The sequence below is a fragment of the Zalophus californianus genome, chromosome 16, assembly GCF_009762305.2.
Source record: "Zalophus californianus isolate mZalCal1 chromosome 16, mZalCal1.pri.v2, whole genome shotgun sequence".
Classification (NCBI taxonomy): domain Eukaryota; kingdom Metazoa; phylum Chordata; class Mammalia; order Carnivora; family Otariidae; genus Zalophus; species Zalophus californianus.
This window is the reverse complement of record NC_045610.1, coordinates 3,078,722-3,104,912: the sequence shown is the minus strand read 5'-3', so window position 1 is coordinate 3,104,912 and position 26,191 is coordinate 3,078,722. Positions and strand designations below refer to the sequence as shown.

Below are 26,191 nucleotides of genomic sequence, written 5' to 3'. Positions count from 1 at the left end.
AGGGGCGGGCGCTGCGCGGGGGCGGATCGGCCCCGAGTCTCCCCGGCGCTGCCGGCGCCCGCCGCTCTCCCGGCCCTGGGACCCCGAGTAATTTAGGAGGCGTGTCTGCCGGGCATGAGATCTAAGAAAGGCTAAGGACAAATCCTCCCGTTTCAACGGGGTAGTCGTGGCCGAGTGGTTAAGGCGATGGACTAGAAATCCATTGGGGTCTCCCCGCGCAGGTTCGAATCCTGCCGACTACGTGTGTTTCTTTTTCCTTCTCCGACGTTCTGTCCGCTTACCTCCTGTCCAGGGCCGGAAACTGATCCCGCAGAAACCCTGGGTCTCAGGAATCCTGCCCCGCCCTGGGGCTTCCCCAACCCAGCACTTCTGTCTTTGGTTTATTCCTTTAGACAATGTGGGGACACCAGGGGTGGGTGTGTGATGCCAAATCCAGCTGCTTTGCAAAACTGAATTTTAGAGAAGTCGGCAGTGGCTGTGGCTGAGCTCCGAGCGCTCTATTCCTGTAGTGCAGCCCCGGAAGGGTCCCGGTTGTCCTTGGCGCCGTGGCTTAGTTGGTTAAAGCGCCTGTCTAGTAAACAGGAGATCCTGGGTTCGAATCCCAGCGGTGCCTTTTATTCAATCCTGCGAGGGGATTCCTAGCATTTTGTCGCTAAATCTATATTCCTTAATGGACTTATCAAGTGTTTTTATACTGGAGGAGCAAGGGTCCCCGTTCCGCCCTCGGAGCGCCCAGGTTTCCTGCAGACACGAACTGCCAGTCCTTGGAGACCACCGCTGCAAAAGCTGCCCCCACCCCCCCGCCCGCCGGGCCCACGTCTTTGAACACCTGCTTCTGCCCTGGAGCCGGGAGGGTGGGCTAACCCAAAACCCCGCGGGAGGACGTCCCCGCGCGCCTGAGTCGGTTTGTTTTGTTTGGTTCTTCATTATATTTCTTTGTTTTGGGACCTCAAAATTGTATATGTATATATAATATGTTTTTAAATTTTTTTTATTAAAAAGAATTTGGAGGGGGTGGTGCAGTTCCTTCACGTATAGTCACCTTCATCGGGCTCTATCAGCTGGCAGTCGGGGTTAGGAGTTAGCAGAGAAACCCGTCCGTCTGGTTTCCTCCGAGAGGGTGCTGAAGGGCTGGGGCCACGAACGTGGACAGGGCGGGAGCAGAAGAGACCTCATTCCCCGTGGGGTCTCCCGAGAGTCGGGGGTGGAAGGGAGCACTGAAGCCGGGCTGGTGAGGGTGCAGGAAATGCTGTGGAGGGAGGCGGCAAGGAGGACGTACAGGCAACTTGGCAGGGCCTAAACCTTCCCGGAAGATAGGCAGAAAGATCTAGATACGATCCTTTGGCGGGGCAACCATCCTAAGATGTCTGAACGGAAGTGTTGTCTTGAAGGAACTGCGGTCTCGAGATGGCAGGTCAAGAATGCCCACCACGGAGACTGGGTTTGTGCCACGCCCTGGGCTGCCCGCTGTGCCTGCACAGCCCCCTTTTCTCCAAGAGCTCGTGGAAAGGAAGAGGAAATCACAACCCAATGCACAAAGGGCAGGAACAGGGAGCTTGACAACATGGAGAAGGGGTCTCTCATGGGGCCTGAGAGTAGAGAGTGGTCAGGGGTGGCTCTCTGGAGGAGGTGAGCTAATTCTGGAAGATCACGTGGAAATGTGCCCTATGTTCTAGTAAACAACTATTACTGTGTCCAGGCCGTTGATCTAGATCCTGGGAATATAGCAGGGAGCAACAAACACAATGAAATTGTCTTAAAGATTAAATTATATCATATGCTAGATCAATGCTACATAAAAGAATAATAGCACAAGGGATCAGAGAGTCTGTGTGTGTGTGTGTGTGTGTGTGTGTGTGTGTGTGTGTGTGTGTGTGTGTGTGTGTGTGTGTGTGTGTGTGTGTGTGTGTGGAGACAGGGGGTGGTTCTGGAAATGTCAAAGGCTTGCACCGGGGCAGTTGTGGAAGAGATGGAAAGGAGGGGTTGAATTCAAGGCATTTTAAGATTAAAAACAAAACAAAAACAAAAATGGGAGGACTCAGTAAATGATAGGATGTAGAGTCTGAAAAAGAGGGAGAAATTCAGGACGATGCCTGGGTTCTACTTTAGGGAAGGGCTGGGGGCAAGGGGTGCCACCGACTCAAATTCCCCAAGAATATTTTTTTCGCTCTTTCCCACCCAAACTTTTTCAAACAACTGGGACTACCCAAAGTTATACCTTAGAACGCAATCTTGCCGTGTAAAGCTTTGACTCTTGTTGAAATGTAAAATACACCAAACTTAAATAGTGATCAGTTTACACCTTTGTTCTTGGATTCTAAAAGTGGGGTCGGAGGCCGGGGCTTCAGGGTATCTGTGAACTCTCTGACATCTCAGGTGCGTTTCTCTAGGGAAAAGGAGGACAGCTTTCATCGCGTTCTGTAAGGGAGGTCGGGCTCCACCTCTGTGCAGATTAGGTGCCTGAGCCCAGAGAAGAGAGTGGTTGGTAACTAGAGACTTGGGGGAAACGCTGGGGCCCAAGCGGAGGAGACAGAAGTTGCAGAAGAGTAAGGAGGAGGGAGATGCCAGAAGACCAGCCCTGAGCGCTTGAGCCCCCTGAAAAGGCTTGGGACACAGACAGGAAAGGATGATGGGCGCCTCTCTACTGTCCTCCCCCACCGTCTGGCCAAGGACACCTGGGAAAGAAAAGGCAACGTGTTAAACCCTTCATTGAAGTCTCCCCACCACAACATCTGTGGTTTGGATATTAGGAAGGACCGGCCCCCCACAAATCACCCGATTGGGAGGTGGGACAAAATGGCTCAGCCCAGAGATGCTACCGGGAGGTCGAGGGCCGTGGCTGGTCAGACCCTGCTGGGAGAACTCCCCAGAGCAGGCACTGAGCAGAGGGAAGGCAGAGCAGGTGGCCGAGGCCGCTGACTCCACCATGTCCTGCCAGGACCCTGGGCAGCCCCAAAGTGGGAGCGGGGTGAGTGTATTAAGAGCTTAGAGGCTCACCGAGCCCGGGAAACTCCGGTGGCCTGGCCTTAGACCACACTCAGGCGGGCGTTTGCCTCGGAGCCCCTTACCTTCTGGGGGGTCTTAGGCGGCAGGGAGGAGGGTCTCCTTCCCGGCCATCCTAGGCGGTAAGTGGAGAGCGGAGGGTAGACGGGAGGGTAGGGGTAACCTCATCGTACAGGCGGGAGGTCCTGGAACCAGTGCTGATAGGGGCGTTAGGCATCAGGGACGGTCCTGGCCGCCAGACCTCGCCCCAATCGCGCAGGTTGGAAAGTCTGTCCCCTACCCCGCCCCGCCCCCCATTCATCTCAATGACTCCTCCTCCGGGGTCCTCTTGGCCCCGGGAGTTATTCCCTTGCCTGGGTACTGGACCTGCTCGTCGCTCCAGGAGGATGGACAGGTGCAGGGACAGATAGAGGGGCAGATGTTCACCTAGGAACCTCAGGACTCATTCATTGTCCCCAACCATGCAACTCCACCGCCTATCTTCAAAGCTCTGCGCCAGAGGACTGGGTCCGAGGACGGCGGGCGCAGGCGGGAAGAGCCGGGACCCCAGGTTATGCAGTGGCCCCGAGACAGTGACCACAGGGAGTGGAACAACCCGGGTGCTCAGGGTAGTCCTGGAGGGCTGCGCGGGGTGCGGAGGAGGCCGAGACCACTCCCTCCTACTTCCCCGACGTTATTTCCTGGGAGGAGCCGGAGTTCGCGGGCGGGAGCGGAGATTCCCAGACCCGGCTCAGGAGTGCGCGGCGTTGGGGCCGGTGGTCCCCGCGCGCGCGCGCCGGACCGGCTCCGCCGCGAGCCGTGGCCCTAGGGCCGCAGGAGGCCTAGTACGACCTCTAAAGGCGTCCGCGAGCGTACTTTCACGTCGGCTCGTTGGTCTAGGGGTATGATTCTCGCTTCGGGTGCGAGAGGTCCCGGGTTCAAATCCCGGACGAGCCCGGCTTTAGTTTTGGCGGAGACCGGAGTGCCCCAGGCGCCGGTGGAAGGAACGGCGCGGCGCGCAGGCCGCCCTGCAAAGCGCGTGCAGCCGGCCGAGAGCCCGGAGCCGGGGAGCTGGCAGCTCTTTTGTCCCGAGCGCACAGCCCGGTGACCGGAGGGAGCTCGCGGCGCGCAGCCCGGCCCGGGGAGCCGGCGGGGAGAGCGCAGGCACGTGCGGACGCGGGGCCAGCCCCTCGCGTTCCCGCCCGGCTTCTGAGCGCTCTGCAGCGGTCCCCGCCGGCCGGCTGGAGCTGTGGGGGACTGGGATGGAACGGGGCGGGACCTATCACAGCCGCGTTTCGCCGCGCCTCGGGGTCGCTCAGGGGCGGTCCAGAGCGTGCGCGGGTCTCCGGCTGGCCCTTCCCAGTGGTCGGCGGGCTGGAAACCGGGGGGTGGGGGCGGTGGGTGGGGAGCGCGGCCAAGATGCCACATCTCCGAGCCAGAAAGCACCTTTGTCAGCTCCTTCCTCGTTAGTATAGTGGTGAGTATCCCCGCCTGTCACGCGGGAGACCGGGGTTCGATTCCCCGACGGGGAGAAGCAAGGTATCTTTTGCTTTTTTTTCTATCATCCTGTGATAAATCCTACTCACAGCGAAGTACCCGGCCCCGGGCGTGGGACGGAGGTTTTCCTTAAAAAGAAGGGGGGGGGGGGGGGGGGGAAGGAAGAAAGGGAAAGGAGAAAGTAAAGGGTAGTTAGTCCCGACTCTCGGGCTCACATTCCAAAAGTTCGAGTTTGTGTTTCGCCTCAAGCAACTTGCATTTTAAATGTGCGGCGGAATGAGCCATTTGTCCCCTCCGTTCAGTGAATGTGCTGATGAGACGCGTTCGCCGGCCATGACAGGCGCACAGCCGGACAGGAGCGCTCGAAGCCGGCGCATTGCTCTCTCCGCGACGGGGACGCGCGCTCGTGGGCTCCGGTGGGCGCGCAGCCCTCGGTGCTGGTTGTGCATCGGCAACGGACTCCGGGTAGAGGGGCGGATCCCGGAGCGAGTGAAAAGTTGGTTTGTTGTTTTTTTTTTTAAAAGGAAAAGTGAGAACCACTGCGTTGGCCGGGAATCGAACCCGGGTCAACTGCTTGGAAGGCAGCTATGCTCACCACTATACCACCAACGCCTGCTGCGAAGTCTCGTTCCCGATGCTGGAACTTCAATACATGCGCAGGCGCGTGGCCCGAATGACACGAGTCTGGGCGAGCGGCGGGTGGGCGTGAACGAGGCGGCGTGAACGAGATGACCCCGGTCACCCCGCGAGAGACTGCGCTTGACCACGCGCAGCCGACACAGGAGAAAGCGAGGTTCAGAGGACCGAAGTGAAGGGGCTTTCTGAGTCACTGGCAGAGCCGGGGTTACATCTATTTGTCGGGGTCGGGGGGCGGAAGAATCAGGACTGCAGTGACACCGCGATGGCTTTGTCATCCCTAGAAATAAGTCCCAAACACACCAGTTGCTCCTCTGCTGAGCGAGCGCCGTGTGTCCCAAGGTTAAAGAGTTGGGCTTTACGCCAAGTGCCCTTAAGCACATTTGCCCACAGAGGGAGGGTCCATTCCTACATGTCCACGCACGGCTCTGAAAGCGACGCGGGCGGAACCTTAGGGGAGGGGCCTGAGGATTTAGCTCCGCCCCTCGTCGCTGACGATAGCTCTGTTCACGAGATCCCGCCCGCCGCGGACTCGGGGAGGCCTCGTGGCGCAACGGTAGCGCGTCTGACTCCAGATCAGAAGGTTGCGTGTTCAAATCACGTCGGGGTCACAAAGATATGCAATTTTCGATGTCTAGACCTGCGTTGATATTTTTCGGGCAAAGGTGGGGGGGGGGAAATTCGTTTCTTTATGTTAGCAAAATACAAAAAACCTCAGTGCCCCTGGTGTTTTGCTTTTCCCAAAGTGTATAAATTTTCTCCTAAAATACAAATTTAGGAATTTGTTTTTCAAATTTAGGAATTTCTCTTGCATCTTTATTGTTTCTGTCAAATCAACCAATAGTGACACCTTTAATCTCATAGATATTTTAGGTATCCTAGCGCAAATCGTTCACGAGCAGCGCCGAGTTCTTGTTCAGAAAATGTATTTGGAGCAATAAAGATTGTTTATTGGAAAGAGTGTGGCAAGAATTAATCATTATTATACGTAGCAACTGATTAATTAATTAAACACAAATGTTCTCCAGACTTCTCAAATGTCACTAAGAAGCCTGGAGCCACGTGCATTTTTGCTGCTTTCAGATTATTGGGTGGGGGGCGGGGGGGACAAAGAAATACAGGCCAGCCACTCCATAGGTCTTGTCCTTCCCCTTCCCAGCGGGAAATTTCTTCCTAGACATCTCTTTCCTAACAGTGCCTCTGTTTGAGGGTACCAGGCCTGGGCTGCGCAAGAGGAATTTGGGCGGGCTCAGCACCACGCGCACGCAAGCAGGCTGGACGCTGTGCCTCGCCCTCCCTGTCTGCTCCGCTCCCCTGCCGCTGTCCGGCTTTCTGTTGGAGCGGTCACTGTGTCGCGCGTGTGCCAAGACGGAGGCAGACAATCTGCCCTTCCTTGCACAGGCTGTGCGTGCTCGAATTGGGAATTGCTGATGACTTAGGAAGGCGACAGCAGCCCAGGAGCTCTGGCCACCTGACTCGGCGGAAGGCATGTGATGGGGACAGCAGGCAGCCCACCTCCCCATCACAGCCCCACCCTAAGCAGAGCACCTTTTAGGAGATACAAAATGGTGATTTTTTTTTTTTTTTTTGTCAATTCTGTCTTGCATTCGACATTTATTAGCTGGCATTAATTCATAAAGAAGATCCTTCTCTCATCCACTGGGACCAGGTGATGTGGTAGTCATGGTGATAGCTAACATGGGGGGCTTGCTGTGTACCAGGCCTCGTGCTGAGTGCTATTCTCATTTTAGAGCTGATACTCAGAAAGATTGAACCGATTGCCAAGTAATACAGATTGCAAGGGGTAGGCTCAGACGTGCACCCGCAACACCCAAGTGCAGGAGCTTTCTGCTGCCTGGTGTTCCCTAAAAGCCCACCTGAGGGGTGACCAGGTAAGCTTGGTGGCCCCGGGGAGAGAAGGATGCTTGCAAAGTGCGGTTTCTGGTCTGGAAGAGCCCTGGTATTACGGATGGGATATTTCTAGTCTATAGACCAAATCCAGTCCACAGACATGTTTGGTGACTAATTATTTGCTGACATTTATGGCTCAGTAAATTTCAGTAAATTTCGTAAATCTAGATTTCTAGCTTCTCTAAAAAAAAAATGGAAAGATCTGTCCATACCTGGGCTACACTTTCACACAGTAACAAGCCGCTAGAACTGAGTCTTGCCTCTTTCAGACATGCACTCCCCATTTGCCACGCTCCCCGCCACTGAAGCTGAGCTCCTTCATACACCAACTTAGGGTCCATCCAGAAAACCTGGTCTTCGAAAAAAGCCTGGATTTTTTGGCAGAAACAGCCAAGATGAAGTTACAAACCCAAATCCCAAAACAGATGAAGAAATTTCACGGTGAGAGCATAACTGGAACAGAGACAATCATGGGAACATAAAGGAAAAGAAGTCTATGGAGTGGTCTGACAAAGAATTTTACGTAAGTATGATTATAAGTAACAAAATCAAATCATGAGACAAAAAGACAAAAATTCAATAAAAAAGATAAGTAACAAAATCAAATCATGAGACAAAAAGACAAAAATTCAATAAAAGCATATGGATATGCAATTGACCAATTAGAAATCTTACACATGAATGACAGATGTAACCAAATAAGTCTGTCTTACATTCCAAACTGGGCACAACAGGAGATAGAGTTCGCTATTTTAAAAAGAGAACTGAGGAATTTACCCAAGACACAGAACAGAGGGACAAGAAATTTTAAAAGCACAGAAAAGAGGGACGCCTGGCTCAGTCACTGGAGCATGTGACTCTTGATCTCAGGTTTGTGAGTTCCAGCCCCACCTTGGGTGTAGAGATCACTTAAAAATAAAATCTTTAAAATAAATAAACAAGGGGCGCCTGGGTGGCTCAGTCGATGAAGCGTCTGCCTTCGGCTCAGGTCATGATCTAGGGGTCCTGGGATTGAGTCCTGCATCGGGCTCCCTGCTCATGGGGAGCCTGCTTCTCGCTCCCCCTGCTCGTGCTCTCTCTCTCTCTCTGAAATAAATAAATAAAATCTTTTAAAAATAATAAAATTAATTAATTAAAGCATGAAAAAGGAAGCTAAATGATGTGGAGGAGAGAATTAGAAGCTCTGATTACCTCAAAGAGGAATTTTTTTAAAAAAGACAATAGAAAATGGTACAGAAACTGTACACGTAGACTTAATTCTTAAAATTTTACCCTGGAGCTTCACCTGTTTGCCTTTTATTTCACTAAAAAAGAAAAAAAAATCAGAAGCAAATAGGGCCAAGTTTGTTAAGATTTAAATAATTGAATAGTAGTTACACAAGTGCTTTTAAAAATTATTCTTGATATTTGAAATATTTCATCATGTTTTTGTGGTAAGATACACTTAACATACAATTTACCATTAATCATTTTAATGTATACAATGCGGGGGTCTGTACTATATTCACACAGTTGTGCATCAATCACCACGATCTGATTCCAGAACATTTTCATCACTCTGAAAACCCTGTGACCACTGGCAGTCACTTCCCACTCTCCCCAACCCCAATCCTTGGGGGTATTGGCCAGGCCTCCCTGCCCCCCAACCAGCCACTTCCAGACCCTCCCCATTCCTGAAAGAGGCTTATTGGCTGATGATGAGAATTCATGTCTTGAAACTTCTTTGGGGGATATCCCATGATCAGAAATTAAAGGGACTAACATCTGTTCCTCCCGAACATTATAATATCCTACCATCCTGCCCTGACCTTCAGATCACAATCCAATTCTAACCCTTCCTAGTCTTGGGAAAATTCCGCCGTAGCAAGAACAGTGACAACTCCCCCCTCATGACACCTCGAGAGTCACTGGGGTAAACAACAGAGATTTTGTTCCCGAACTTCAACAGGCAGCTGATGGTTGCCTAGCCGATAGAACAGACAGCTTTTGTTTTGTTTTGTTTTGTTTTGTTGTTTATGAATAATGCAAATCCCGATCCTATGCTAGCCCATCAAATATTCCTGAAAGGCCAAATATCTTCTGGCATAACAGGCAAGTGGGAATTTAAAGACTGTGGGGGACAGGGACACTGTATTGGATCTATCAGGGCATATCCCACCCATGCACTGTGTCCCCTGACAGATTCCAGAAAAATCTCCCTTCACTAGGTCATGAGGAATAAAGTACTCGGCAGGTGATAGAATTTTTACAAAGCTTTTCATTAGCTGGTCTCTCCATGCCAAGTACGTTGATGAAGGCGCTGCAGTTGTGATGGGCTCCCTGATCTTGGGAAGCGGGGTTGGGCTCACCCTAAGACACTTTACCAGTCTCCTTTGCAGTAGTCATGGGACACATTTCTGGCCAATGAGAAATCTATTGGGTACTTCTAGAAAGGTTTCTACTCATCCTAATAAAGGGGGCAGAGACCATTGGTGGCCATCTTGCAATCCTAAGGGACACCTCAAGAGAATCACAGCAAGGCCAATCCACATCTCTAACAAAACAACGGCCTACCTGCTGACTTCTTGCTAAGAGAAAACAGATCCCTATTGTTCGTGCCACTGCTGACTGGGTTTTCTGTAACTTGCAGCCAAAGGTGTTACGAAGCGACGGAGAAACCCATAAGGACTTCTTGGATCTACATTTGGCTGAATCATATGAAAATGGTATTTTTGTAGATCAAGTGATTGACTCTCAGCAGTTTTGCATCATTCACTCACACTCTATGGCTAAGAACCCTCTAGGTCTGTAGATGTGTGTCAGTTAGTATGCTTTTGACAGCGAATAACTAAACTCTTGAGTCAATGCATTAGGGAAGAGACCTACCGGTCCCTATAAGCAAAGTGCAAAATAGGCGTTGAGAGGCTGAACAACACCATCAAGGTCTTGGGTTCTTCCCAGACCTTCTACAAAGCTAGGCTCGTTCTCAGGCTGCTCCCTTCCGGAGCACCACCAGCAGCAGCAAGGTGGGCTTTGTGGAGAAAAGGAGTTTCTGCCCAGCATTCTTGACAAGAACCCTAAAATTCCCATTCATGGGGTCACTTGGGTCACATGCTAATCCCTGAACCACGACCACGATCCCGTAATAAAAAGTGTTGTCTGGTGTCGATCAGTTAGCATCCAATCCTGGACCTGAGATGGGGTCAGCTTCCCTCTCAGACCCAGAAAATTCTAGGTGCCTGCAGAAACAGAAACAGACTACAATGGAAACTGACTACCCAGAAGGGGGGGCGGTGCAGGTGGTTCCCTAAAGCAAAGTTGGGGTGTTGTTTGAAGAAAGAGGAAGGGTGCTAGGCAGGTGATACTTACAGATACCCACTACTTACTCCATAGAAGGCCCCCAAATGTATTTATTAACCCAATTATGACATGTGTGTTTGGAAAGAGCAGAGAAGGGAGCATGGCAGGAAGGAGAAGAGTTAGGGTCAGTCCAAACAATGCAGCCACCGTCGGGAGATCTGCAGAGAAAGGTCCACTGGTGGAAAATTCCTGCTACGGATGTGAGTGCAAGACTTTAAAGAATAAAATAGTAATGACACAAAAATAAACACACGCAGACAGTGGAATAAAGAGTCCAGAAATATGGAGATCCAAGTATCTACTCTGACAATATATCAAGAGTAGTTTTTTTAATTTAATTTGATTTTATGCTGTTATGTTCGTCACCATACATCATTAGCTTTTCATGTAGTGATCCACGATTCATTGTTTTCGTATAATACCCGGTGCTTCATGCAGTATGTGCCCTCCTTAATACCCATCACCTGGCTAACCCATCCCCCCACCCCCTCCCCTTGTTTGTTGTTTTTTTTAAGATTTTATTTATTTATTTGACAGAGAGAGAGAGAGACAGAGGATGAGCGGGGGAGGGCCAGAGGGAGAGAGAGAATCCCAAGCAGACTCCCCACTGAGTGCAGAGCCCGATGCGGGTCTTGATCCCACCACTTAAGATCCTGACCCGAGCGGAAGTCATGAGTCATATGCTCAACTGACTGGGCCACTCAGGTGCCCCAAGAGTAGTTTTTTCCCTCCATTTTTTCCCTGCTAATATATTAGAAGAAATAATGCCACACACATGTTTCAGCTTACATTTTTCAACAATATAATTGTAATCAACTAACATTTACATCTGTATCATAATGTTGCATTTCTTTCTTTTTTTTTTTTTAACATTTTGACCCCCTTTCACTCATTTCTTCCATCCCCACCCCCACCACCTCTGGCAACCCCTAATCTGTTCTCTGTATCCATGAGTTTTTCTTTGTTGTTTTTAGATTCCACATATAAGAAAAATCATACAGTGTTTGTCTTTCTCTGTCTGACTTACTTCACTTAGCATAATACCCTCCCGGTCCATCTATGTTGTCACAAATGACAAGATTTCATTCTTTTTCATAGCAGAATAATATAATATTCCAGTACACACACACACACACACACACACACACACACACACACCTCATTTTCTTTATCCTTTCATCCATCTGTAGACACTTGGTTGTTTCTATATCCTGGCTGTTGTAAATAATGCTGCAGTGAACATGGGGATGCAGATACCTTTTTGAATCTTGCTTTCCTTTCCTTTGGATAAATACTCAGAAGTGAAATTGCTGGATCCTTTGGTAGTTCTGTCCTTAAGTTTTTTTTTTTTTTTAAGATTTTATTTATCTATTAGAGAGCGAGCGAGAGAGAAACAGCATGAGAGGGGAGAGGGTCAGAGGCAGAAGCAGACTCCCTGCTGAGCCAGGAGCCTGATGTGGGACTCGATCCTAGGACTCCGGGATCATGACCTGAGCCGAAGGCAGACACTTAACAGATAGAGCCACCCAGGCACCCTGTCTTTAAGTTTTTGTTGGCCCTCCATACTGTTTGCCATGGTGGCTGCACCAATTTGCATTCCCACCACAGTGCACGAGGGCTCCCTTTTCTCTACCTCCTGACCCAAACTTGTTATTTCTTGTCTTTTTGGTGACAACCATTCTAACAGGTGTGAGGCTAAATCTCATTCTGGTTTCGATTTGCATTTCCCTGATGACTGATGATGGTAAGTATCTTTCATGTACATGTTGGCCATCTGTAGGTCTTCTTTGGAAACATGTCTATTCCAATCTTCAGCCCATTTTTAAATCAGATTGTTTTTTGCCATTAAGTTGTAGGAGTTCATCAGATATTTTGGATATTAGCCCCTTATCAGGTATATGATTTGCAAATATTTCTTCCATTCACTAGGTTGCCTTTTCATTTTGTTGATGGTTTTCTTTGCTGTGTAGAAGCTTTTAGTTTGGGGGTGCCTGGGTGGCTCAGATGGGTCTGTCTTCGGCTCAGGTCATGATCCCAGGATTCTGGGATCGAGCCCGATGCTGAGCCCCACGCCAAGCCCCACGCCAAGCAGGCCCCTCAACCCCGCCGTGCTCCTGGCTCAGTGGGGAGCCTACTTCTCCCTTTGCCTCTTCCCCAGCTTATGCTCTCTCTCTGTGTGTATCTCTCTGCCTCAAATGAATAAATAAAAATTTAAAAAAAGTTTTTAGTTTGATGTAGCCCCACTTGTTTATTTTTGGTCTTGCTTTTGCTTTTGGTGTCAGGTTTTTAAAAATATTGTGAAGACCTATGTCAAGGAATCTACAGCCTGTGATTTCTTCTAGGAGTTTTATGGTTTCAGGTCTTACGTTCAAGTCTTTAATCCATTTTGAGTTAATTTTTGTGTATAGTGTAAGATAGTGGTCCAGATTCATTCTTTTGCAGGTGTGGCTGTCCAGTTCTCCTAGCACCATTTTTTGAAGAGACTACCCTCTCGCCCTTGCGTGTTTTTGGCTCCTTTTCCATAAATTGGTTGACCATATATGTGTGGATTTATTTCTGGGCTCTCTATTCAGCTCCATTGATCTATGTGGCAGTTTTTATGTCAACACCGGGCTGTTTTAATTACTACAGCTTTGTAATGTGGTTTGAAACCAGGGTGGGTGATACCCGTGGCTTTGTTCTTTCTCAAGATTGCTTTGGCTATTTGCGTCCTTTTGTGACTCCATACAAATTTGCTATTGTTTTTTTCTATCTCTGTAAAAACTGCCATTGGAATTTTGATAGAGATTGCGTGGAATCTGTGGATTGCTTTGGGTAAGGGTAGCATTTAAATTCCGCTGGGAACTAGGTGGTGTGTTTAACGAACGGTGCTGGCATAATGAACTCTCCATCCGTCGAGAACAAAACCCTGGTGCATACACACAGAAGGATAAATTCCTGATAGATGGAAATTTTAAATTAATGAAAGAAGATGTGAGAACATTGGACTCGGGGATGCCCGAAACTTTCCTAACCCCGAATCTCCAGTGGGCGGTGTCTGGCATTCCGCCTCCGGCATTGGGTCCCACGGGCTACGTCACGGGGAGTCCAGCCAATGAGGACTGGGCATGGACAGCGCGCTCAGCCAATGGGGCCAGGGCGGGAGATTTGAAAGGGTCTCAGAGGGGGGCCGGCCCGGCAGGTTCAGTCGTTTGCCCGCGGCCCGGGGGGTGGCTGTGCCACGGGCTCCAGGTGAGCTGGCTTCCTTTCGCGGGTCTTGCGCTGGGAGAGGGCAGGTGATCAGGCAGGTCGGGGGTCCGTTGGGCGGCCCGCGCGCACCCCCCGGGCTACTGGGAGCTCAAGGGTAGAGGGAGGGTCCTGAAAGGGGGGTGTGCAAGAGTAGGGCGGGGGCGGCGACACGAGCGCCCGGGTGCGCCCCGATGAGCCAGCGACTTGATCAGCCCCCTTTCAGCAGCCCCAGATCCGTGCTTCCGGCTCGATCGGTCCGACCTTCTCCTCTCTCGCTCTCTCTTTTTTTCCTGCTTCTTACAGCCCTGTTTCCCTTGTGTGCCCAGCTCTCCTCCCCCTTTCCCTCTAAGGATGGCCCAGAAGGAGAACGCCTACCCCTGGCCCTACGGCCGGCAGACGGTAAGGGCTTTCCCACTTCCCCTCCCCCCACCCGCATGGAGAATTCTTACCTGGGGATTTAAGGTCGTGCGGAGGGCGACCCTCCGAGTCTGCCCTGCTTTGCTCCAACGAATGGGTCCCAAGAGTTTGCTGGCGGCACCCGGTCTGGGCATTTGCAAATACATCCTATCAGGTGCTGCCAAGTTGAATCTGATCAGCCTATGAGGACCCCTGCAGGGTTGAGCCTACTTGTCACATATACAAATGATACCTGGGACTGAGCAAGCAGGTTTGCCCTTTGGGCCATGATTCCCAACCCTTGTCCTGAACAAACAGGCTAGACAGGAAGTAGAGAGAGACTCTGAACAGGGTTTTTATAAGTTTAAAAGATTCAGGACATGTTAAATTTGTAATTTGGAATTTGTTTTAGTGACTGGTGTGTGATCAAGATCTAAATAGATTTATTTTCCAGTTGTCCTAAGACCTTTTAGTGGACAGTCTACTCTCTGATTTGAAATGCCACCTTTATTATATAAAATGCCCACCTCTATGTGCGTCTATTTCTGGACTCTTATTTTGTCCAACTTGCTTGCTTATAAATTCTGTAGTGATATCACTGCTTGGGAATGGGTTTTTAGGGCATGAGGCTTTCTTCTCTAGGCTAAGAAGAAGGAAGGGGCTCTCACAGGCTTTGCTCCCTGTTGGTGGGACTTGGGTATCCTGAAGTGTCCATCTGTCCCCTTGTCCACCAGCTCCTGCCCTCACGGAGCACTTAGTGAGGCTGGCAAGAACAGAGGCTGAAAGAGAAACCATTGTGGTCACTCCTGAAAGGAAGTTGTGTATATTGCTCTGAGAAGCTGCAAGAGAGAAATGGTCCGGGGCCATCAGAGTAGCGCTCGGTGTCTCCAAAGCCTCTTGTTGCAAAGGGGTGAACACTGGAATTTGTTGCAACATTCAAGACCTCCGGGACCTTATCTAAACCTTAATAGACTGAGTTTTTAATTTTTTTTCTAATTTTTTCAAAATTTTTTTTTTCGAAGATTTTAAAGTAATCTCTACACCCAACACGGGGCTCGAACTCACAGCCCTGGGTTCAAGAGTTGCGTGTTCTACTGACTGAGCCAGCCAGGTGCCCCTAGACTAAGTTTTTAGGGCACTGTGAGAATGTTTCTGCTAAAACCCCTTGAATTGTGGGCATTTTTTTTTTCCCTTTTTAACCTGGCGCTCTACTCCCCACTGGGGTGAGGGAGGGCAGAGTGAATGAGTGTGGGGTTGTGGACGGTACCATAGAGGTTAGACAGTTATGTGCCTGAAAATGTGATGTGGGCCATGGCCAAGGAGGTGAAATGTTCGGTATTGGGGTGAGTCCTTTGCTCCTTATCTTAGGCCAACCTAGGTCGCTTATGAAGAACCCATTTTAATATGGAGCAAGGAGCGGAGCCTTGGGCTGAGTAGCAAAACTGTGGTCTCAGTGTTCCTCTTTGAACAGGGGGTGGGTGGCTGGCTGGCTGGGTGGGCTGACAGCAAGTATTGAAATGCTGCTTGCAGCACATTCCAACTCGCTCCCTGGGACAAAGGCACCCTCAGAGCTCCCCACTGCTGCTCCTTCTCAGACTCAGCCTGGCCTGAACACCCTGCCCCAGAGAGTCCTCCGGAAGGACCCCGCCACCCCATCGGCGCTTGTCCTCATGAGCCGCTCCAATGCCCAGCCCACAGGTAACTGGGACACGGGAGGGGATTGAGCTGAGGGACCTAGCGTCTATGGCGAGGGTGCCAGGATGAAAATGTCAGAGTTGGAGGGGGGGCTCAGTTCCCATGTTGTTTCCTCAGCTGCCCCTGGCCAGAAGGTGGTGGAGAACAGCAGCAGGACACCCAACTTCTCAACGTGAGCACCCCAAGCCTTGGGGTGGCAAGAGGGTGGGGGAGAGCAAACACGGAGGACACGGGGGAGGCGGCCACTCAGGGCAGGAGCAGCGGTGCAGGCAAGAAAGCCTGATCCGTCCTCAACTCCCCTGGGGGAGAAGCAGGGCTGAGGGAGAGGAGGGAATGCGGCCCCCTGGGATGACCCACAGGCTGGCGCTCGCCTGCCTGCCCCCCACCTCTCCTCAGGCGCTCCTTCACCATTGACGACTTTGAGATCGGGCGTCCTCTGGGCAAAGGCAAGTTTGGAAACGTGTACTTGGCTCGGGAGAAGAAAAGCCATTTCATTGTTGCTCTCAAGGTCCTCTTCAAGTCTCAGATAGAAAAGGAGGGCGTGGAGCACCAGCTGCGCAGGGAGATCGAAATCCAGGCCCATCTGCAGTATGAGTCCTGCCCTCCGCTCACCCCAGCCCCTCTGCTCCTTCCCCGGCTCCTCTTTTACCCCCTGCCCATCCAGACTGCCCTGCTGCGGTCCCTTGGCCCACTGAGCTCCCAGCCCCGGCCAGAACCTTGAATCCAGAGGGCCGCCCCCAGTTCCCCTTCACCACTGCCAGCCCCACTGTCCCCGGCCTGGTCCAAATGTGACCCCACTTTGCCCCACCTGGCACTGTCATCCTTCCCTTTTCCTTCGGCCAGGATGCAACCTGAGTCCTCCCCTGTCCCCTCCAGACATCCCAACATCCTGCGTCTCTACAACTATTTCTATGACCGGCGAAGGATCTACTTGATTCTGGAGTACGCCCCCCGCGGGGAGCTCTACAAGGAACTGCAGAAGAGCCGCACTTTTGACGAGCAGCGAACAGCCACGGTCCGGGCGGATGGGCGCTTTGGGGCACCAGCAGGGGCCCGAGGCTGGGGGTCTGCCGCTTGGAGCTGGAGGTCCAGCCTTGCCTGACCCACTGTCGTTGGCCCTCCCAGATCATGGAAGAACTGGCAGATGCTCTGATGTACTGCCATGGGAAGAAGGTGATTCACAGAGACATCAAGCCGGAGAATCTGCTCTTGGGGCTCCAGGGAGAGCTGAAGATCGCTGACTTTGGCTGGTCTGTGCATGCCCCATCCCTGAGGTACGGTGGGCCAGGGGACCGGGCCTGGGTGTGAATGGCAGGCACGTTCAGGGTAACAGGACTCCAGATCTTGGTCCCCAGACACGTGTGGGTTTGTCCTCAAGTGCCTAGAGACACGGCAATCTCTTTACAAAAATAGGAGACCCCCAATTCTCTTGCCCAGATTTCCTACCGAATATACTGGGACCCACTCATCGCGTCACTGAGAATACTCCCACCTCATTTGTAATGGCTTCATAGTATTGTACATAGATAGAACCTGATCCATTTTTTTCCCCAAGATTTTATTTATGTGAGAGAGAGATGAGCAGATGGGAAGGGCAGAGGGAAAGGGAGAAGCAGACTCCCCACTGAGCAGGGAGCCCAATACGGGACTCGACCCAGGACCCTGAGATCATGACCTGAGCCGAAGGCAGATGCTCAACCGACTGAGCCAACACAGGCGCCCAACCTGATCCATTTCAGTGGGACCTGCCGGATGGACTTTTGAGAGGGCCCCAGTTTTCCCGTTAATTCTAAGATGAGCATTGCCCTTAGATCTGATTATTTTAAGATACATCCCTCCGGGTGGAAAGGCTGGGGCAGTGTGTGATTCTACTCCCGGGGCTTTGGGCTCTATCTTTACCCAACTCCTGCCCCAAAGGGCCCTGTCAGAGCCTGGTTGAAATACTCCCCTGGCTCATCCTGGGGTTGCTCAGCTCCCTGTCGGGCAGCAGGGAAAAGACAGGTGGTCTTTACCTGGGATCCCTGCCCTTTCCCCCGCCATCCCACCCAGGAGGAAGACGATGTGTGGTACCTTGGACTACCTGCCCCCAGAAATGATTGAAGGGCGCACGCACAACGAGAAGGTGGATCTGTGGTGCATCGGAGTCCTCTGCTATGAGCTGCTGGTGGGAAATCCGCCCTTCGAGAGCGCTTCCCACAATGAGACGTATCGGCGCATCGTCAAGGTGGGAGCGCGGGCCTCGGTGCCTGGCCGCAGAGGCCAGGCGGGCCCTGTGGAATTCTCCAGATGGAATGGGGGTGGTCAAGGATAAAACTAAGGGGGCCCTTGTCCTTCCTTGACTTCTGCAGGTGGACCTGAAGTTCCCCGCCTCTGTGCCCATGGGAGCCCAGGACCTCATCTCCAAGCTGCTCAAGCATAACCCCTCAGAACGGCTGCCCCTGGCCCAGGTCTCTGCGCACCCTTGGGTCCAGGCCCACTCCCGGAGGGTGCTGCCTCCCTCCGCCCTTCAGTCTGTCCCCTGACTTGTCCCTGTCAGTTGTGTCTGTTTGTATGCCCGTGTATGTGGGGTTGGAAGGAGGAGTAACTGGCCTGTTTCCTTTACTTGTCTTCTACCTCCTTTTTATTTAATAAAGTCTGAAGCTTTTTATACGGATGAATTTAGGTGCTTTACAGACAGGTGGAGACTGCTGAGGGGTGGGGGCGCTGGTGGGTGAGGATTGCCCCTGCTCAGCTCTCCCTGGCCACACCCACCCTTGCCCTGGTCTGCTTCCTGCTCTCCCCCCCCCCCGTCTCCCGTTGTTTCTTCCCCTGCTCTGGCTGCTGGAGCCTCGGCTCCCCTTGGCTGCTGCTGAACCCCAGCTGCACCTCTAGTCTTTCTTTCTGGTTCAGCCCCTGCTAACCTAGGGGCCACTGAACATGGCCTTCCCCTAGAAGCTGTCTTTGTTTTACTGCTCTGCTCAGGATCTAGCACAGGACACAGAGAGGTTGCAGAGTCCACCAAAAGTCACAGAGCTAGTAAGTGGGGAGAGCCCAGTTTTAAAGTCCATATTCCTTAATGCTGTGCTAGGATGGTGTATTGATTACTTTTGGGCAGCACCCACATTTATTTTATGTGCCTATGGATCACAGACCTGGAACAGGAATTGCAGTTTTTACCGTTACTGTGTAGTCCAGGAAAAAAAGGTGCCTTACCAGATTAAGAAAGGGTTTGGTTTTTGGTGTCCTGACTAGATGTTGACTTTCATCAAAGGCTTTCTCTTCGTCTGCTGGTTACTTACTCTTTTAATCACTCTTTTAATCACAATCATGTGAGGTAGGGGAATAAATTTTCTTTTTTAGACTTCATGCAGTTTTGTTATTTTTTTTTATAAACGTTCTTATTTTGGGGGACGCCTGGTGGCTCAGTCGTTAAGGGTCTGCCTTTGGCTCAGGTCATGATCCCACAGTCCTGGGATCGAGCCCCACATCGGGCTCCCCGCTCAGCAAGGAGCCTGCTTCTCCCTCTCCCTCTGCCCGCTCCCCCTACTTGTGCTCACTCTCTGTCAAATAAATAAATAAATAAATAAAGTCTTTAAAAAAAAAGTTCTTATTTTTATTTGATCTTTGTTAACTGATGCGCCACCAGCCATTCCTAGAGCTGCCGTAACAAATGACCACCAAGGAGGTGGTTTAAAACAGAAAATTGGTCCAAAATCAGATTGGCCACAGTGCCCCACCCCCATCAAGGGCTCTGGGGGGGCAGTGGGGGGGGAATCCTCCCTCCCCTCTTCCAGCTTCGGGTGGCTCCACGCATTTCTGGGTGTGAGGCTTCCCTACTCCCAGCTCTGCTTTTTCATGCTCTTTCCCTCTCCTCTCTCTTCTGTGACTTATAAGAACTCTAGTCATTTTCATTTAGGGCCCACCCAGATAATCCGGGATGATCTTGCCTTAAGATCCTAAATTACAGGGCGCCTGGGTGGCTCAGTTGGTTGAGCGACTGCCTTCTGCTCGGGTCATGATCCTGGAGTTCTGGGATTGAGTCCCGCATCGGGCTCCCTGCTCAGCGGGGAGTCTGCCTCTCCCTCTGACCCTCCCCCCTCTCATGTGCTCTCTCTCTCATTCTCTCTCTCAAATAAAATAAATAAAATCTTTAAAAAAAAAAGATCCTAAATTACATCTGTAAAGACTCTTTTCCAGATGGGGTAAAAAGACTCTTTTACCCATGGGGTAAAACAATTGAATGATGTTATAAAGATTTTTTTTAAAGATTTTATTTATTTGACAGAGAGAGAGACAGCGAGAGAGGGAACACAAGCAGGGGGGAGTGGGAAAGGGAGAAGCAGACTCCCCGCTGAGCGGGGAGCCCGATGCGGGACTTGATCCCAGGATTCTGGGATCGTGACCTGAGCCGAAAGCAGACACTTAAACAACTGAGCCACCCAAGCGCTTCAAGGTTTTTTTTTTTAAACCCTGGTTTCTCTCCCTTTTCTCTGCCAACCCCCTCCTTCCTTCTGCCAATGAAATCCACAGGGTCTCAGCCCCACCTCCCTTACTCACAAACTGCACTGCTCTCACCCTGATTCAAGCCACCAGCCTCTTAACTGTTCTCCCTGTTCCTATTCCTGGCCTGTCCTCCACATGGGAAGTTAGAGTTCTTGGAATAAAATCCAAACTCATTCTGTGGCAAGGTCCTCTACCCGTTTTCAACCCTGGCTGCACATCATAATCACCTGGAGGGCTTATGGAGAAAACAGAACTCTTGGACTATCAGCCTGAGAAATTCAGATTTAATCAGCCTAGGCTGAGACCCAGGCATCCATCTGAGTTAAAAGTCCCTGCCCGAAGAGATTCTGCTCCTCCCTACTTGGAGATCAGCTCCCAGCTGCTCTAACCCCTTCCATCACTAAAGCACTGGCCTCCTTGCTGTTCCTTGAACATTGCCAAATTTGTTTCTACCTCCGGCCCTTTGCACTTGCTCTTCCTTCTGTCTAGAATGGCACCTGCAGCCTCCTTTGAGTCATGGGAAGAATCCGCGGTCTGTATCATGATCTTTGGTCAGTGACCTGTGCTTGACCCCTCAGAGACTTTTCTAAGGGGCATCATCTCCTTGCTCATGAAAATTCCACATATTCTAGCAAGAGCCACCCCCTTAATTAAATAATGTGACGATATGACATAATTCCATATCCCACATAAACCCTACATTCCACCCCACAACCCACACAACAAATATCCTACTTGACAAATCCTACAGAGAACAGAAGGGCTTGTGTCCTGGGGTGTGGGGGAAAGGCTAGCCTGGTTGACATTTTTTTTTTAAGATTTTATTTATTTATTTGACAGAGAGAGAGAGAGACAGCGAGAGAGGGAACACAAGCAGGGGAGTAGGAGAGGGAGAAGCAGGCTCCCAGCCGAGCAGGGACCCCAATGCGGTGCTTGATCCCAGGACCCTGGGATCATGACCTGAGCCGAAGGTAGATGCTTAATGACTGAGCCACCCAGGCGCCCCTGGTTGACATTTTTTTTAAGTAAAGATACCATTACGCTGAGTCCAGCTGACTTGGAATGTTTGTTCACTCTGGGGGCTTGATGGTCACCTTACCTTCCCACTGAACAGACGATGACAGGAAAAAGAAACAAAAAGCCACTTCTCTTCTTCCTTGGGCGTCTGGTTGTGTCCTCCTGGTAGGTTGGCTGATATTTTGCTCTCGAAAGCCTGTCTGCATTTCTGTGGGTGGTGTGGGCACTGGTAAGACGCAAGAGGTGGTCTGCTGCCCTCATTGTGACCTGATTGCTGGCGGGGGGAGGGGCTCTGCGGAGGAACGAGCTTTAGCTTCTGGCTGGCACCCCTGAGTTCTAGTCCTTTCTCCAATGTTCATTAGCCATGTGACCTTGGCCAAGTGGTTTAATCTTTATGAGCCCTTTAAGATGGAAATAACAATCCTATCTTGCCCTATAACACAGTCTGTTCTCAAGTGCAGTAATGTGCATGGTATAAATAGCATTAAAAAATGTAGTCTCAGGGCGCCTGGGTGGCTCAGTTGGTTAAACGACTGCCTTCGGCTCAGGTCATGATCCTGGAGTCCCTGGATCGAGTCCCACATCGGGCTCCCTGCTCGGCAGGGAGTCTGCTTCTCCCTCTGACCCTCTTCCCTCTTGTGCTCTCTGTCTCTCATTCTCTCTCTCTCTCTCAAATAAATAAATAAAATCTTAAAAAAAAAAATGTAGTCTCAGGCGCCTGGGTGGCTCAGTCGGTTAAGTGTCTGCCTTCGGCTCAGGTCATGATCCTGGGGTCCTAGGATCGAGCCCCACGTCCGGCTCCCTGCTCAGCAGAGAGCCTGCTTCTCCCTCTCCCTCTGCCTGCCACTCTGCCTACTTGTGCTCTCTCTCTATCTCTCTGTCAAATAAATAAATAAAATCTTTTAAAAAAAAAAGGAGAGAGAGAAGAAATAAAAAGCATTGGCGAGGATGTGGAGTAAGAGGAAGGAACCCTGGTGCACTGTTGGTGGGAATGTATGTTGGTGCAGCCACTATGGAAAGCAGCATGGAGAGTACCCCAAAAACTGAAAGGTAGAACTACCATAGGATCCAGCGATCCCATTTCTGGGTATTTATCCAAAGAAAACAAAAACACTAACTTGAAAATATATATGCATCTCTATATTTGTTGCAGCATTATTTACAAGAGCCAAGATGTGGAAGCAACCAAGTGTCCATCGATGGATGAACGGATAAAGAAGATGTGGTATATATACGTATATATAATAAATATATATATTTTAAATGAATATTTATAAATAACTATAAATAGTCTTATCCTAGAAAGGATTTAAAGTAGTTTACAAGCTATGTAAAACAAAATAGAAAAGTGGGGATGCATTCCTCAAAGAACATATATAGATGGCAAATAAGCACGTGAAAAGATGCTCAACATTGTTAGTTATTAGGGAACGCAAATTAAAACCATGCTGAGACATTAGCACACACTTACTAAAACGTCTAAAAGAAGGAAGACAGACAGGACCTAGGAGCTTGACTGTGGGTTTTCCAAAGGAATAGAAAATGGAATTCCCAACCAGGAGACAAATTCCCACACACGGGCTGCAATCTCGAGGAAGTCGCTTTCTAAATGTGAAGTAGGTTGAAAGGAGAGAGGGTGGAGTAGCACCCTAAAGGAAGCTACATTCCCACCACGGTCCCTATACCTACCAAGCTTTGCAGCCTTACAAACCCTCTCTGGTCTGGTCCGTGGCAAGATTCTTTCTTACTAGATTTATATTTTGTGCGCCCAGCTGATCATGGGAATGAACGAGTCTAATAGAAGAGCCCTGCTAGTTTCACACACTGTCTCCTCATGACTTGAAACACAACGGGGTGGTATTGATCTCACTGACCGACCTACTGACCGCTAATGCCACATGAAGCTGGTTCCTGAGATGGCTGGATGTGTGGCAGACATTCTGTGCCCACGGGGACAGCTGAGGTCAAGACAGATTGTCAGTAAACTGTTTCAAAGCGCAGAGTGAGAAGTTTTCTCTGGGCTACCTGGGTAGGGAATTGGCTGGTTGGGATTTGGAGGGATTTTCAGTGGACCCCCAAAAGGATGTTCAGCCCCCAAAGCAGCCGCCAATGATATATATCTGCAGAGAACGTCACACAGAAAAATGGAATAAAATCCAGGGATCCAATCAGAGGCAGAGGATGTGGATACAGAATAAAGTACGAGAGAAGGACAAAAAGATCGGTGGCTCGGGTCGCCTGGGTGGCTCAGTTGGTTCAGCATCAGACTTTTGATTTCGGCTTGAGTCATGATCTCAGGGTCCTGGGATGGAGCCCTGTGTGGGGCTCTGTGCTCCGAGGGGAGTCGGCTGAAGATTCTCTCTCCTTCTTCCTCTGCCCCTTGCCCTGCTCATGCACTCATGCTCTCTCGCTCTGTAAAATAATAAATAAATAAATCTTTTAAAGAAAAGATGAGTGGCTTTTGATGCCCGGTGAAACACAGAATTCAGGGCGCCTGGGTGGTTCAGTCATTTAGTGTCTGCCTTTGGCTCAGGTCATGATCCCAGAGTCCTGGGATTGAGCCCTGCTCCGCGCGGAGCCTGCTTCTCCCTCTCCCACTCCCCCTGCTTGTGTTCCCTCTCTCGCTGTGTCTCTCTCTGTCGAATAAGTAAATAAAAATCTATTTAAAAATTAAAAAAAAAGAAACACAGAATTCAGAGCACTATCTTTGTATTTGCAGTTGCTGTAAATGTGGTATAGCTTTTGATTAGTGTTCTTATCTTAATGAATAGAACTACATACACATGATTTCATTATTTTTTTTACATGATTAAATTTTTTTTTTTTAAAGACAGATTGGCAGACTGAGGGTAATTGGTAGAGCGTAAAGATGGAAAGAACCAGGGTCCTTGGTGATTTTGTTGAGCTAGTGAATTTACCAACCCTGGAGTCCTTGGCCATCTTCGGCAGATTTACGAGTAAGATCAAGGGATATTAATGGTTTGTCATATACTGGGCCAATATTTTCTTTCCCTCTCTGCAATTTGTCTTTTAACATAGTTTTATCAGATTTTTGGTTTTACTTTAAGAAGCCTTTGTCACCCCAAGCTTATAAAACAAACAAACCAACAAAACATGCACTTCTGTTTTCTTTCATAACTGTTTTTCTTTTTTTTTAAGATTTTATTTATTTGAGAGAGAGAGAATGAGAGATAGAGAGCACAAGAGGGAAGAGGATCCGAGGGAGAAGCCAACTCCCTGCTGAGCAGGGAGTCCGATGTGGAACTCGATCCCGGGACTCCAGGATCATGACCTGGGCCAAAGGCAGTCGCTTAACCAACTGAGCCACCCAGGCACCCAACTGTCTGTTTTTCATTTAAAAATGTGATCAAGGGGCGCCTGGGTGGTTCACTCGGTTAAGGGTCTGCCTTCAGCTCAGGTAATGATCTCAGGGTCCTGGAATCAAGGCCCGCATTGGGCTCCCTGCTCAACGGAAAGCCTGCTTCTCCCTCTCCCACTCCCCCTGCTTGTGTTCCCTCTCTTGCTCTCTCTCTGTCAAATAAATAAATAAAATCTTAAAAAATAATAAAAAATAAAAATGTGATCAAAATTATTTTTTTAACGTAAGAGTTGAAATCTTTTTTTTTCATTTTTGTTTTGGTCCAACTCGCTGATCTCTTATAATTGCACCATTTATATAAATTGACCCCAAATACCACCATCTTCTTCATATACCAAATTTCCATATACAGGCGTTGCATAATTTGGAACAAAAAAAATATGTGTATTCATGGAGCAGCGGGGAAAACATGGGCCTTTAAAAACAATTTGCCTATGGGCACCTGGTTGACTCAGTTGGACAGGTGACTGACTTGATTTTGGCTCAGGTCATGATCTCAGGGTTGGGAGATCGAGCCCCACGTCAGGCTCCTTGCTGGGCATGGAGACTGCTTGGGGTCCTCTCTCTCTCCCTCTGCCCCTACTCCCCAAACCCCTGCTTGCACTCTCTCTCTCTAAAAAAATAAATAAAAAAATATATAAACACATGTGTTTAAATAAATAAATATAAAAAGATATTTGCCCGCTTGCAGCAAAACTCATCCTTCTCTATCTCCCTACTACTGGGTAGTACAAGCCTCTTTGACCCAAATCTGCTCTTATAAAGTTCTAAAAAGAGTATTGCAAAGTCTCATGAACAGAGTGTGCATATGCATGAAAATATGAGTCATGTCAGACCACCAGCAGTTACCTATGGCCGCTGACAGCGACAGGCAAACAGGAGTAATGAGCCCGTCCTGGGGTGGGTTCCCACTTCCAGCAGCTTGGAGTGAAAGACATAGGGAACTATCCGGGAAAATCCGGGAGGTAAATCCTGAAATCTCTACAGGCCATCTGGCTTCTATTGAAACTACTCAGCTTTGCCATTGCAGCACGAAAGCGACCAGAGACAGTTCATCGATGCATGGACATGGCCGTATTCCAAAAATACTTATGGACACTGAAATTTAAATTTCATATAATTATATGAATTTTCATATCCTTTCTTTTTCAACCATTTAAATCTGTAAAAACCATTCTCAGCTCACAAGCCGTATAAAAAGCAGTAGTGAGGGGCGCCTAGGTGGCCCAGATGGTTGGGCCTTTGCCTTCAGCTCAGGTCATGATCCCGGGGTCATGGGATAGAGCCCCACATTGGGCTCCTGGCTCAGCGAGGAGCCTGCTTCTCCCTCTGCCTCTCTCCCTGCTCATGCTTTCTCTCTCTGTATCTCTGTGTCTCAAATGAGTAAATAAAATCTTTAAAAATAAATAAATAAAAAATAAAAGCGGTAGTGAGCTGAATCTGGTCCATGGGCCATACTTGGCTGACCCCTAACATAGGACACACTGTGGTTGCTCCCCGACAGCCCCTGCCCCCCTCCCCCACTGAGTTGCAGCTACTGGGGTTTGGAGGGGACTGACCCACCCGTAGCTCCAGAAGGAGCATAATTGTTTTAACCTAATAAGTTGATTCTCGTCACCTTGCCAGAGT

General features: G+C 49.8%; 1 protein-coding gene and 6 non-coding genes across 12 annotated transcripts; 6 read left to right on the top strand and 1 right to left on the bottom strand.

The window, feature by feature from the left end:
• The first annotated feature begins 160 nt into the window (after window positions 1–160).
• TRNAS-AGA lies at window positions 161–242 on the top strand. Its single transcript has one exon. It is a non-coding gene; the product is annotated as a tRNA-Ser (tRNA).
• A 297-nt stretch (window positions 243–539) lies between these two features.
• On the top strand, window positions 540–613 carry TRNAT-AGU. The gene has a single exon. It is a non-coding gene; the product is annotated as a tRNA-Thr (tRNA).
• A 3,254-nt stretch (window positions 614–3,867) lies between these two features.
• Window positions 3,868–3,939, top strand: TRNAP-CGG. The gene has a single exon. It is a non-coding gene; the product is annotated as a tRNA-Pro (tRNA).
• Window positions 3,940–4,442: 503 nt separating this feature from the next.
• TRNAD-GUC lies at window positions 4,443–4,514 on the top strand. Its single transcript has one exon. It is a non-coding gene; the product is annotated as a tRNA-Asp (tRNA).
• A 505-nt stretch (window positions 4,515–5,019) lies between these two features.
• On the bottom strand, window positions 5,020–5,091 carry TRNAG-UCC. Its single transcript has one exon. It is a non-coding gene; the product is annotated as a tRNA-Gly (tRNA).
• Window positions 5,092–5,654: 563 nt separating this feature from the next.
• TRNAW-CCA lies at window positions 5,655–5,726 on the top strand. Its single transcript has one exon. It is a non-coding gene; the product is annotated as a tRNA-Trp (tRNA).
• Window positions 5,727–13,518: 7,792 nt separating this feature from the next.
• AURKB (aurora kinase B) lies at window positions 13,519–19,115 on the top strand. Of its 6 annotated transcripts, none has more exons than XM_035724647.1 (9): window positions 13,519–13,596; window positions 13,897–13,992; window positions 15,585–15,687; window positions 15,802–15,856; window positions 16,081–16,272; window positions 16,561–16,699; window positions 16,810–16,958; window positions 17,734–17,908; window positions 18,033–19,115. In XM_035724647.1, exons 2-9 carry the CDS (start codon window positions 13,945–13,947, stop codon window positions 18,204–18,206), a joined length of 1,035 nt encoding a protein of 344 aa, XP_035580540.1. In that variant the 5' UTR covers window positions 13,519–13,596; window positions 13,897–13,944; the 3' UTR covers window positions 18,207–19,115. The 6 variants fall into 6 exon arrangements, with proteins under 6 accessions (XP_035580540.1, XP_035580543.1, XP_035580541.1 ...); XM_035724650.1 differs by having other exon boundaries at window positions 15,520–15,687; XM_035724648.1 differs by having other exon boundaries at window positions 13,543–13,596; window positions 13,920–13,992.
• The last annotated feature ends 7,076 nt before the right edge of the window (window positions 19,116–26,191 follow it).

Bases quoted from the DNA above. Each gene is read 5' to 3' on its own strand.
- AURKB (XM_035724645.1), top strand. From the start codon at position 13,785: ATGAGCCAGCGACTTGATCAGCCCCCTTTCAGCAGCCCCAGATCCGTG. The intron at 16,273-16,560 runs GTATGAGTCCTG...TGTCCCCTCCAG, and splicing joins GAAATCCAGGCCCATCTGCA to ACATCCCAACATCCTGCGTC. The intron at 16,959-17,733 runs GTACGGTGGGCC...CATCCCACCCAG, and splicing joins GTGCATGCCCCATCCCTGAG to GAGGAAGACGATGTGTGGTA.